The following is a 12,373-nucleotide window of genomic DNA, read 5'->3' on the forward strand; positions in this document are numbered from 1 at the left end:
CAGTTCACACAGCGGCAGCACGGAGCAGCAGGCAGGGCTACGGTAAGATGGCCGCCCGGAGCCCTGTTCTGCAGACTTCGAGTCTGCAGTGCATGGCTTCGGGCGGCCATTTTCCCGTAGCCCTGCTCTCTGCATGCAGGCAGGAAGTCTTGTCGTGACGTCGGGAAGGAAGAGGATCGTGGGCGCGCGGGCGCTGCGCGCCACAATGAGGTCGGGACTCGGGACAGGAGGTCGGGAAAGAAGGTCTTCTGGCTGTAGGTGAGTAAATGGGTTTTTCTTTTCTTTTTCAGGTGATGCTGATTGTGCATATTGGGGTCATATCTGCTACGGATTGTGCATATTGGGGTCATATCTGCTACGGATTGTGCATATTGGGGTCATTTCTGCTACCGATTGTGCATATTGGGGTCATTTCTGCTACCGATTGTGCATATTGGGGTCATTTCTGCTACCGATTGTGCATATTGGGGTCATTTCTGCTACCGATTGTGCATATTGGGGTCATTTCTGCTACCGATTGTGCATATTGGGGTCATTTCTGCTACCGATTGTGCATATTGGGGTCATATCTGCTACGGATTGTGCATATTGGAGTCATATCTGCTACGGATTGTGCATATTGGAGTCATATCTGCTACCGATTGTGCATATTGGGGTCATATCTGCTACCGATTGTGCATATTGGGGTCATATCTGCTACCGATTGTGCATATTGGGGTCATATCTGCTACCGATTGTGCGTATTGGGGTCATTTCTGCTACGGATTGTGCATATTGGGGTCATATCTGCTACCGATTGTGCATATTGGGGCCATATCTGCTACCGATTGTGCATATTGGGACCATATCTGCCACCGATTGTGCATATTGGGACCATATCTGCCACCGATTGTGCATATTGGGACCATATCTGCCACCGATTGTGCATATTGGGACCATATCTGCTACCGATTGTGCATATTGGGACCATATCTGCTACCGATTGTGCATATTGGGACCATATCTGCTACCGATTGTGCATATTGGGACCATATCTGCTACCGATTGTGCATATTGGGGCCATATCTGCTACCGATTGTGCATATTGGGGCCATATCTGATAACGATTGTGCATATTGGGGCCATATCTGATAACGATTGTGCATATTGGGGCCATATCTGATAACGATTGTGCATATTGGGGCCATATCTGATAACGATTGTGCATATTGGGGCCATATCTGATAACGATTGTGCATATTGGGGCCATATCTGATAACGATTGTGCATATTGGGGCCATATCTGATAACGATTGTGCATATTGGGGCCATATCTGATAACGATTGTGCATATTGGGGCCATATCTGATAACGATTGTGCATATTGGGGCCATATCTGATAACGATTGTGCATATTGGGGCCATATCTGATCACGATTGTGCATATTGGGGCCATATCTGATAACGATTGTGCATATTGGGGCCATATCTGATAACGATTGTGCATATTGGGGTCATTGGACGTGTTTTTTGTTAAAATCTGCTCACATTACGTGTATTTTCTTGAGAAAACCTGCACAATTATGTGAATTTTCTGGGAAAAGGGTCACCAAAACTTGGGCCCTCTGTCTTTGCGTTGCACTTTTAAAGGGAACCCGAGGTGAGAATAATATTGAGGCTGCCATATTTATCTCCTTTTAAGCAATACCAGTTGCCTGGCTGCCGTGCTGGTCCTCTGCCTCTTATTCTTTCAACCATAGACCCTGAACAAGCATGCAGCAGGTCAGGGGTTTCTGACAATATTGTCAGAACTGACAAGATTAGCTGCATGGCTTGTTTCTGGTGTAATTCAGTTCACTACTACAGCCAAATAGATCAGCAGGGCTGCCAGGCAACTAGTACTGTTTAAAAGGAAATAAATATGGCAGCCACCATATCACTCTCACCCTGGGTTCACTTTAAATTACTGTTAGCCCCGCCCTCATCCGGTCATGACCACGCCCATTTTTTCGGCGCGGCACGCAGGTTGTAGCCACACCCATTTTTTGCCAGGTCGTCAGCTCCCCCGGAAATTGGTCCAGCACCTGCATAGCACCCCCTAAAAAAATTTCCTGGAGCCGTCACTGGCCAGAGGCCCCGAAGGGCCCTCTCTCATCTGCAGTATTGGCTGTCTATTGGTTCTGTGTTTATAATAATCACTTCTATAGATACTTTGAATAGTAGCAATCATTAACAAACAGTTCCCCATCCCCTCCTTGCACCTCTGACACTGTAGTTGCCATTGGCAGCTTTTGGTGTGCCACATCAATTGTTATGTATAGAGTGCTTGGATGGTCAAACATAAAACTTGCATCGGGGGCCAAAGCTCCTTAGCTACGGCACTGCTGGATCTATGTGTGTTTTTTTTTTCTTTACAGCTATAGGGCATACACAAACACACACACACACGGAGCTGGGAAAAAAGGGCGCAGGCCGCTAGTGGACAAAAAGGGCGCCGCCATTCACTCCCATAATAAATAGCGTTTAATGGGCGCCGAGTAGGAAAAAAGGGCGCCGGAGCTAAATAAAGTTTACAAACGGCGCCAGGAGCTAAATAAAGTTTACAAACGGCGCCCGGAGATGTTTAATGATTTATAACTGAACTTGTGGTGATTTACGTTTATAAAATGCACCCGTGCCGAATAACGTTTATGAAAATTCTAAACATATTTATCTTATTTAAATAATTAAAACATTATTTAAAGTTTTATCCCTTACTGTTTGTAAAACATTATTATTCACAAAATAAAGCGATCAGTACGTAACGTAAATTGCAAAATATTTTTTGCATGCACAATTAGTAAAACATTATTATCCACATAATAAAGGGGGTCTTAGGTTTAGGCACCAACAGGGGGGTCTTAGGTTTAGGCACCAATAGGGGGGTCTAGGGGTTAGGGGTAGGTACAGGGAGGGGTACTTAGGCAACAACAGGGGGGGTCTTAGGTTTAGGCACCAATAGGGGGGTCTTAGGTTTAGGCACCAACAGGGGGGTCTTAGGTTTAGGCACCAACAGGGGGGTCTTAGGTTTAGGCACCAACAGGGGGGTCTTAGGTTTAGGCACCAACAGGGGGGTCTTAGGTTTAGGCACCAACAGGGGGGTCTTAGGTTTAGGCACCAACAGGGGAGTCTAGGGGTTAGGGATAGGTACAGGGAGGGTTCTGTTTAAGAGTAGGGATAGTTTTAGTAAAATTTTAGTAATAATTACTAATGTATTACAACACTTATTACGAACGTAGTTATATTTATATCATCTTATAAACAATATTTTCAGATTTTATTATAAGAACAAACCATAAATGAAGGTTATTCACAATAATATACAATTATAACAATTAAACATATATTATTATTTTTTTTATAAACGTAATTATAAGTTTAACTTTTGAAACAGGGAAGATTAACGTTTTCACAATTTCCGATTTCATAAACATTATTTAATGATTTATAATTTTGTTAAACATTATTTGTAAACGAAATATAGCACACTATTTTTATAAACCCTATTAATGATTAATTATTATTTAGAGTTTACACCCCGCGCCCTTTTTGTCCAGGCGCCCTTTTTGTACGTACGCCACACACACACCTCATACCTTGTATTGTTCAAATCCTCTTTCACACTCCCAAAGGCTCCAGTTGGTAGAATCAGGATAGTATCTGGGGGGTTGTGTTGTTCTGTACCCATAGTAATATCGGTCATAATTGGGTTTCATGCTTTCCAGAACGTTCTTACACTTTGGTACCAGGTTGTTGCTCCACCTAAAGCTATTAATGTCATCAACTGAGAAGACCATGCCAGTAATGGAAACTGCCAGGCTAACCATCAGTGAAATGAAGGAAAAAGTTCCCTACAAGAAAATATAAATACATATAAATAGAATACACACAAAGGTTTGTGTTACATTTAAAAAAACAAAACAAAAACAAGCAGGTGGAACACCCAACATGGCAACCAATACTCCTTCCAGTGGCTAAAACTGGCCACTCACAATGCTTGCTTCCACTTATGGCACTGGAACACAGTTCCAAATCAGGAAGATGTCAAGTTTACCTATAGCTGGGCTCAGGCCCGGCCCTAGACTTTTTGCCGCCTGAGGCAACTTTCAAAGAAATCGTTCCAGGCCAGCGTGCGCTCCACTGACGTCACTTCCTGCAGCGTAGCGTAGCAGGAAGTGACGTCAGTGGAGCGCACGCTGACCTGGAACGAGGAAGAGGTGAGTAATCCCCGCCCGTTGCCTCTTACATATAGCTGCAGCCAGCAAGGAACTTTTTAAAGCTGGAGGGGAGCGGAGGACGGGGGACCCAGGCGAGGGAGGGGGGGGTCCGACCCCCCTCCCCGCCGGTAGGCCCAATACCCCCTTCCTGCCCGCTATCCCCTCCAGCTCAGGCGGCCCCCCCCACACACGGACGGGCGGGTGCCGCCCCCCCAGAAGTGCCGCCTGAGGCAAAAGTTTCACCCCGCCTCATGGGCGGGCCGGCCCTGGCTGGGCTTGAGATGTTGGATCACTGCCTCAGATCTTTTGCCTGGCTCAGCTCAAATTCTAGTCAGCAATAGGCAGGCGGGATTTAAGCCAAGGCCACCTAGGCCATGCCCTAGGGCACCACAGGAGCAAGGGCACCAAAGCAGCAGGCTAAACTGGTGCAGCATTTTCAAGCTTGCTAATGCTGCAATGCAGGGAGATCAGGCGAGCGCCTGACCTCCGTACTCTGCTGCTAGTCGCCTGTGCAGCAGCCATCTTGCTCTCTGTGCAAGTTTGCATAGTTTATGGCCGACGGCTATGGACTTGGGCAGCATTGGAGACGGAAAGGAAGAGGAAGATTCTGCACGAGTGGATAAACGTGTAGCACTGATGGCTGCTGCGGGGTGAAGGCATGCTGGCTACCTGTACTAAAAGGGGGGGTGGGAAAAGGAGGGATTTAAGGGAGCCATCTGGCTACCTATACTGGAGAGAAGGGGGAGGGGCCATCTCGCTACCTATACTGAAGGGGGGCAGCTGGTGACAGTGGCCATGGGCAGTAGAGAGTACAAATCCGGCCCTTGCAATAGGTGTCCTGGAGCAGAGGGGGGAGAGGCTAAATACTTCACTGAGAGTGGGTGAAATATACTGTATGTATTTCTACCTCTCCACACAGCTTTGCATTCCCAGGCATAGCGCTTTACATTGCTGACAATTACTTAGACTTTTGCTTATTGCAGGCTTGATGGACATTGTGCTACATTGTGCAATTATTAATTGCTTGCTTACTTGGCAATTGGTTAGGCTGCTTTGCTGCTGCAGCTTACATTGCTATGGACTGAACTTTATTGTATTTATTTTGATTAATTACTATACTATATATCAGTGTTTGAGTTTTGTGAACTTTTCATTTACCATCATTACAACTTTAAGTACACCTGAACTAAAATGGAATATGGAGGCTGACATATTTATTTCCTTTTAAACAATGCAGATTGCCCGACTGTCTTTTTGATCCTCTGCCTTAAACATAGACCCTGAACAAGCAAGCAGATCAGGTGTTTCGGACTAAAGCCTGACTGGTTCAGGTGTACTTTTAGTCCTGGCATCACAGCAAGCCACCCACTACTCTCTTTACACCTAGTGGGCTGTATCCCATCATGTAATGGGTGTAGTCCTAGTTAAGACTTTTTAACTTGTGGGGGGTTGTTTGTATACAATGATTTTTTTTTAGATATTTTAACAAGACACTCCGAACTAGAAGATGCACCTAGTTTTAGAGGACAAAAACCAGGGGAAAAATTAAAAATTGTACTAAACTTGGTGTGTCTATGGTCCAGTAGATGTTCTCCCCCCAATTATTGCATCCTCCTCCTGTCCACCTTGGTGTCCTCCTCCTGTCCCCTTGGTGACCTCCTCCTGTCCCCCTTGTGTCCTCCTCCTTTCCCCCTTGGTGTCCTCCTCCTGTCCCCCTTGTGACCTCCTCCTGTCCCCCTTGGTGTCCTCCTCCTGTCCCCCTTGTGACCTCCTCCTGTCCCCCTTGGTGTTCTTCTCCTGTCCCCTTTGTGTCCTCCTCCTGCCCCCCTGGTGTCCTCTTCCTTTCCCCCCTGGCGTCCTCATCCTGTCCCCCTTGGGTCCTCCTCCTTTCCCCCCTGGTGTCCTCCTCCTGTCCCCTTCGGTGTCCTCATCCATGTCCCCCCCTTTGTGTCCTCCTCCGTGTCCCCCCTTTGTGTCCTCCTCCACTCCCTCTCCTCTCACAGGGACTTCTTCTTCCCACTTCTGGGGTAGAAAAAGTGCGTTTATAATCCTAAAAATATGGTACTTTTTTAATTTTACCCTTAGTGTACCTGTGATGCACTGTTTTTTTGTTTATCTTTACTACAATTAACTGCTTACAGGGTTTGTGTTCTTTTTGCCCTTGCAATCCCTTCCATTTAGCAATTTACCTTACACATCTGAATTTTAGTTAGACATGCCTTCATGTGTACATAGACATTTAGATAAAAAGGGCGCAGCTGTAATTTGGGTGCGGCGGATAGCCACTAGTAGAATATTTGTTAAGTAAAAAATATTCTACTATTGGGCACTGGGTAATCCAATAGTAGAATATATAGAATAAAGCAAAGGCATCTCCTTGGTAAACATAAACAAAAGCATGCATTAAATATCCTCAACCAAGTTCTCTTCCCCATCTTTTGGAAATCCTGTGTAGTAGACTTTATTAGCTTTCACTTATGCTAGTCTGATTTATGTTTTATAGTTTCTATTACAATATATACAGTATATGTCTTTAATGCAGATCCTTTTCCCTTATGCTTTAGGGCCCCAAATGCACCACTTTTACAATCCTGCTCAAGACATGTTTATCGACCTATCTATAGTGGACTTTTTTCATTCTCAAGAGATTTTGTTTTCATAAAAATGCATATACTACAATACTCCTTAACCACTTCAGCCCTCAGGTGTTTCACCTTCAGGACGGAGGCAATTTTCCCCTGTCAGTGCTCCTCCCATTCATTCGCCAATAACTTTATCATTTCTCATCACACGGAAATGATCTATATCTTCTTTTTTTGCCACAAATTAAACTTTTTGAGGGCGATACTTGTTTCCAGTAATTACTTTATTTTCTATGCATTTTATGCATTTATGCAAATACACAAGAAAAAAAAGAAAAAATACACTATTTCTCCAATTCCACCCCCTATAGTTTTAAAATAAGCAATGCTACTATAAATGAAACCTACACATTGTATCTGTCCATTAGTCCCGACTATCACAACATTTAAATTAAGGGTCTAGTACAATGTATGGTGTCAATACATTATTTGGAAATAAAGGTATATTTTTCTGTTTTTTTTTTTTTTTGTCCGATCAATTGTAAGCCCTTATGTACTAAAATCTCAGTAATATACCCTCATGACATACATACTAAAAAAAAAAAGAGTCCCTAAGTCAACTATTTATGGATTTTCTTTTTTTTTACTATTTTTTTTCCATCTATTTGCTTGGTAACTGAGGTGGGGGCTTTGGAAGGGATTAATGATATAATCTTTTAAATTAACCACTTGAGGACCGTGGGCTTTAACCCCCTTAAGGACCAGGCACTTTTTTTCCATTCAGACCACTGCAGCTTTCACGGTTTATTGCTCGCTCATACAACCTACCACCTAAATGAATTTTGGCTCCTTTTCTTGTCACTAATAAAGCTTTCTTTTGGTGCTATTTGATTGCTGCTGCGATTTTTACTTTTTATTATATTCATCAAAAAAGACATGAATTTTGGCAAAAAAATTATTTTTTTTTTACTTTCTGTGCTGACATTTTTCAAATAAAGTAAAATTTCTGTATACATGCGGCGCGAAAAATGTGGAAAAACATGTTTTTGATTAAAAAAAACCCATTCAGTGTATATTTATTGGTTTGGGTAAAAGTTATAGCGTTTACAAGCTATGGTGCAAAAAGTGAATTTTCCCATTTTCAAGCATCTATGACTTTTCTGACCCCCTGTCATGTTTCATGGGGTGCTAGAATTCCAGGATAGTATAAATACCCCCCAAATGACCCCATTTTGGAAAGAAGACATCCCAAAGTATTCACTGAGAGGCATAGTGAGTTCATAGAAGATATTATTTTTTGTCACAAGTAAGCGGAAAATGACACTTTCTGACAAAAAAAAAAAAGTTTCCATTTCTTCTAACTTGCGACAAAAAAAAATGAAATCTGCCACGGACTCACCATGCCCCTCTCTGAATACCTTGAAGTGTCTACTTTCCAAAATAGGGTCATTTGTGGGGTGTATTTACTGTCCTCGCATTTTGGGGGGTGCTAATTTGTAAGCACCCCTGTAAAGCCTAAAGGTGCTCATTGGACTTTGGGCCCCTTAGCGCAGTTAGGCTGCAAAAAAGTGCCACACATGTGGTATTGCCGTACTCAGTAGAAGTAGTATAATGTGTTTTGGGGTGTATTTTTACACATGCCGATGCTGGGTGGGAGAAATATCTCTGTGAATGACAATTTTTTCATTTTTTTTACACACAATTGTCCATTTACAGAGAGATTTCTCCCACTCAGCATGGGTATGTGTAAAAATACACCCCAAAACACATTATACTACTTCTCCTGAGTACGGCGATACCACATGTGTGGCACTTTTTTGCACCCTAAATGCGCTAAGGGGCCCAAAGTCCAATGAGTACCTTTAGGATTTCACAGGTCATTTTGAGAAATTTTGTTTCAAGACTACTCCTCACGGTTTAGGGCCCCTAAAATGCCAGGACAGTATAGGAACCCCACAAATGACCCCATTTTAGAAACAAGACATCCCAAGGTATTCCGTTAAGAGTATGGTGAGTTCATAGAAGATTTTATTTTTTGTCACAAGTTAGCGGAAAATGACACTTTGTGAAAAAACCCAATAAAAATCAATTTCCGCTAACTTGTGACAAAAAATAAAATCTTCTATGAACTCACCGTACTACTAACAGAATACCTTGGGGTGTCTTCTTTCTAAAATTGAGTCATTTGTGGGGTTCCTACACTGTCCTGGCATTTTAGGGGCCCTAAACCGTGAGGAGTAGTCTTGAAACGAAAATTCTCAAAATGACCTGTGAAAACCTAAAGGTACTCATTGGACTTTGGGCCCCTTAGCGCAGTTAGGGTGCAAAAAAGTGCCACACATGTGGTATCGCCGTACTCGGGAGAAGTAGTACAATGTGTTTTGGGGTGTATTTTTACACATACCCATGCTGGGTGGGAGAAATCTCTCTGTAAATGGACAATTGTGTGTAAAAAAAATCAAAAGATTGTCATTTACAGAGGTATTTCTCCCACCCAGCATGGGTATGTGTAAAAATACACCCCAAAACACATTATACTACTTCTCCCGAGTACGGCGGTACCACATGTGTGGCACTTTTTTGCACCCTAACTGCGCTAAGGGGCCCAAAGTCCAATGAGTACCTTTAGGATTTCACAGGTCATTTTTGTTTCAAGACTACTCCTCACGGTTTAGGGCCCCTAAAATGCCAGGGCAGTATAGGAACCCCACTAATGACCCCATTTTAGAAAGAAGACACCCCAAGGTATTCCGTTAGGAGTATGGTGAGTTCATAGAAGTTTTTATCTTTTTGTCACAAGTTAGCGGAAATTGATTTTAATTGTTTTTTTTCACAAAGTGTCATTTTCCGCTAACTTGTGACAAAAAATAAAATCTTCTATGAACTCACCATACTCCTAACGGAATACCTTTGGGTGTCTTCTTTCTAGAATGGGGTCATTTGTGGGGTTCCTATACTGCCCTGGCATTTTAGGGGCCCTAAACCGTGAGGAGTAGTCTTGAAACCAAATGTCGCAAAATGACCTGTGAAATCCTAAAGGTACTCATTGGACTTTGGGCCCCTTAGCGTACTTAGGGTGTAAAAAAGTGCCACACATGTGGTACCACCGTACTCAGGAGAAGTAGTATAATGTGTTTTGGGGTGTATTTTTACACATACCCATGCTAAGTGGGAGAAATATCTCTGTAAATGACAATTGTTTGATTTTTTTTACACACAATTGTCTATTTACAGAGAGATTTCTCCCACCCAGCATGGGTATGTGTAAAAATACACCCCAAAACACATTATACTACTTTTCCTGAGTACGGCGGTACCACATGTGTGACACTTTTTTGCAGCCTAGGTGCGCTAAGGGGCCCAACGTCCTATTCACAGGTCATTTTGAGGCATTTGTTTTCTAGACTACTCCTCACGGTTTAGGGCCCCTAAAATGCCAGGGCAGTATAGGAACCCCACAAGTGACCCCATTTTAGAAAGAAGACACCCCAAGGTATTCCGTTATGTGTATGGCGAGTTCATAGAAGATTTTATTTTTTGTCACAAGTTAGTGAAAAATTACACTTTGTGAAAAAAAAACAATAAAAATCAATTTCCGCTAACTTTTGACAAAAAATAAAATCTTCTATGAACTCGTCATACACCTAACAGAATACCTTGGGGTGTCTTTTTTTCTAAAATGGGGTCACTTGTGAGGTTCTTATACCGCCCTGGCATTTTACGGGCCCAAAACCGTGAGTAGTCTGGAAATCAAATGTCTCAAAATGACTGTTCAGGGGTATAAGCATCTGCAAATTTTGATGACAGGTGGTCTATGAGGGGGCGAATTTTGTGGAACCGGTCATAAGCAGGGTGACCTTTTAGATGACAGGTTGTATTGGGCCTGATCTGATGGATAGGAGTGCTAGGGGTGTGACAGGAGGTGATTGATGGGTGTCTCAGGGGGTGGTTAGAGGGGAAAATAGATGCAATCAATGCACTGGGGAGGTGATCGGAAGGGGGTCTGAGGGGGATCTGAGGGTTTGGCCAAGTGATCAGGAGCCAACACGGGGCAAATTAGGGCCTGATGTGATGGGTAGGTGTGCTAGGGGGTGACAGGAGGTGATTGATGGGTGTCTCAAGGTGTGATTAGAGGGGGAATAGATGCAAGCAATGCACTGGCGAGGTGATCAGGGCTGGGGTCTGAGGGCGTTCTGAGGGTGTGGGCGGGTGATTGAGTGCCCTAGGGGCAGATAGGGGTCTAATCTGATAGGTAGCAGTGACAGGGGGTGATTGATGGGTAATTAGTGGGTGTTTAGGGTAGAGAACAGATGTAAACACTGCACTTGGGAGGTGATCGGACGTCGGATCTGCGGGCGATCTATTGGTGTGGGTGGATGATCAGATTGCCCGCAAGGGGCAGGTTAGGGGCTGATTGATGGGTGGCTGTGACAGTGGGTGATTGATGGGTGGCAGTGACAGGGGGTGATTGATGGGTGATTGATAGGTGATTGACAGGTGATTGACAGGTAATCAGTGGGTTATTACAGGGGAGAACAGATGTAAATATTGCACTGGCGAATTGATAAGGGGGGGGTCTGAGGGCAATCTGAGCGTGTAGGCGGGTGATTGGGTGCCCGCAAGGGGCAGATTAGGGTCTGATCTGATGGGTAACAGTGACAGGGGGTGATTGATGGGTGATTGATGGGTAATTAGTGGGTGTTTAGGGTAGAGAATAGATGTAAACACTGCACTTGGGAGGTGATCTGATGTCGGATCTGCGGGCGATCTATTGGTGTGGGTGGGTGATCAGATTGCCCGCAAGGGGCAGGTTAGGGGCTGATTGATGGGTGGCAGTGACAGGGGGTGATTGATGGGTGGCAGTGACAGGGGGTGATTGATGGGTGATTGACAGGTGATTGACAGGTGATCAGTGGGTTATTACACAGGGAAGGACAGATGTAAATAATGCCCTGGCGAATTGATAAGGGGGGGGTCTGAGGGCAATCTGAGCGTGTAGGCGGGTGATTGGGTGCCCGCAAGGGGCAGATTAGGGTCTAATCTGATGGGTAACAGTGATAGGTGGTGATAGAGGGTGATTGATGGGTGATTGATGGGTAATTAGTGGATGTTTAGAGGAGAGAATAGATGTAAACACTGCGCTTGGGTGGTGATCTGATGTCGGATCTGCGGGCGATCTATTGGTGTGGGTGGGTGATCAGATTGCCCGCAAGGGGCAGGTTAGGGGCTGATTGATGGGTGGCAGTGACAGGGGGTGATTGATGGGTGATTGACAGGTGATTGACAGGTGATTGACAGGTGATTGACAGGTGATCAGGGGGGATAGATGCATACAGTACATGGGGGGGGGGGTCTGGGGGGGGGGGGGTCTGGGGAGAATCTGAGGGGTGGGGGGTGATCAGGAGGGAGCAGGGGGCAGGGGGGATAAAAAAAAAAATAGCGTTGACAGATAGTGACAGGGAGTGATTGATGGGTGATTAGGGGGGTGATTGGGTGTAAACATGGGTCTGGGGGGTGGGCAGGGGGGGGGGGTCTGTTGGGTGCTGTGGGCGTTCT

General features: G+C 44.5%; 1 protein-coding gene across 1 annotated transcript in view; it reads right to left on the minus strand.

Annotated features, from left to right (window-relative positions):
* Positions 1–12,373, minus strand: part of LOC137536195 (transmembrane protein 176B-like) — a 127,306-nt gene that overhangs the window by 87,990 nt on the left and 26,943 nt on the right. Inside the window, exon 4 of the mRNA XM_068258292.1 lies at positions 3,615–3,869. Coding sequence (XP_068114393.1) covers positions 3,615–3,869 — 255 coding nt within the window. The remainder of the gene's footprint in view (positions 1–3,614; positions 3,870–12,373) is intronic.

Source organism: Hyperolius riggenbachi, chromosome 10 (assembly GCF_040937935.1).
Source record: "Hyperolius riggenbachi isolate aHypRig1 chromosome 10, aHypRig1.pri, whole genome shotgun sequence".
Classification (NCBI taxonomy): Eukaryota; Metazoa; Chordata; class Amphibia; order Anura; family Hyperoliidae; genus Hyperolius; species Hyperolius riggenbachi.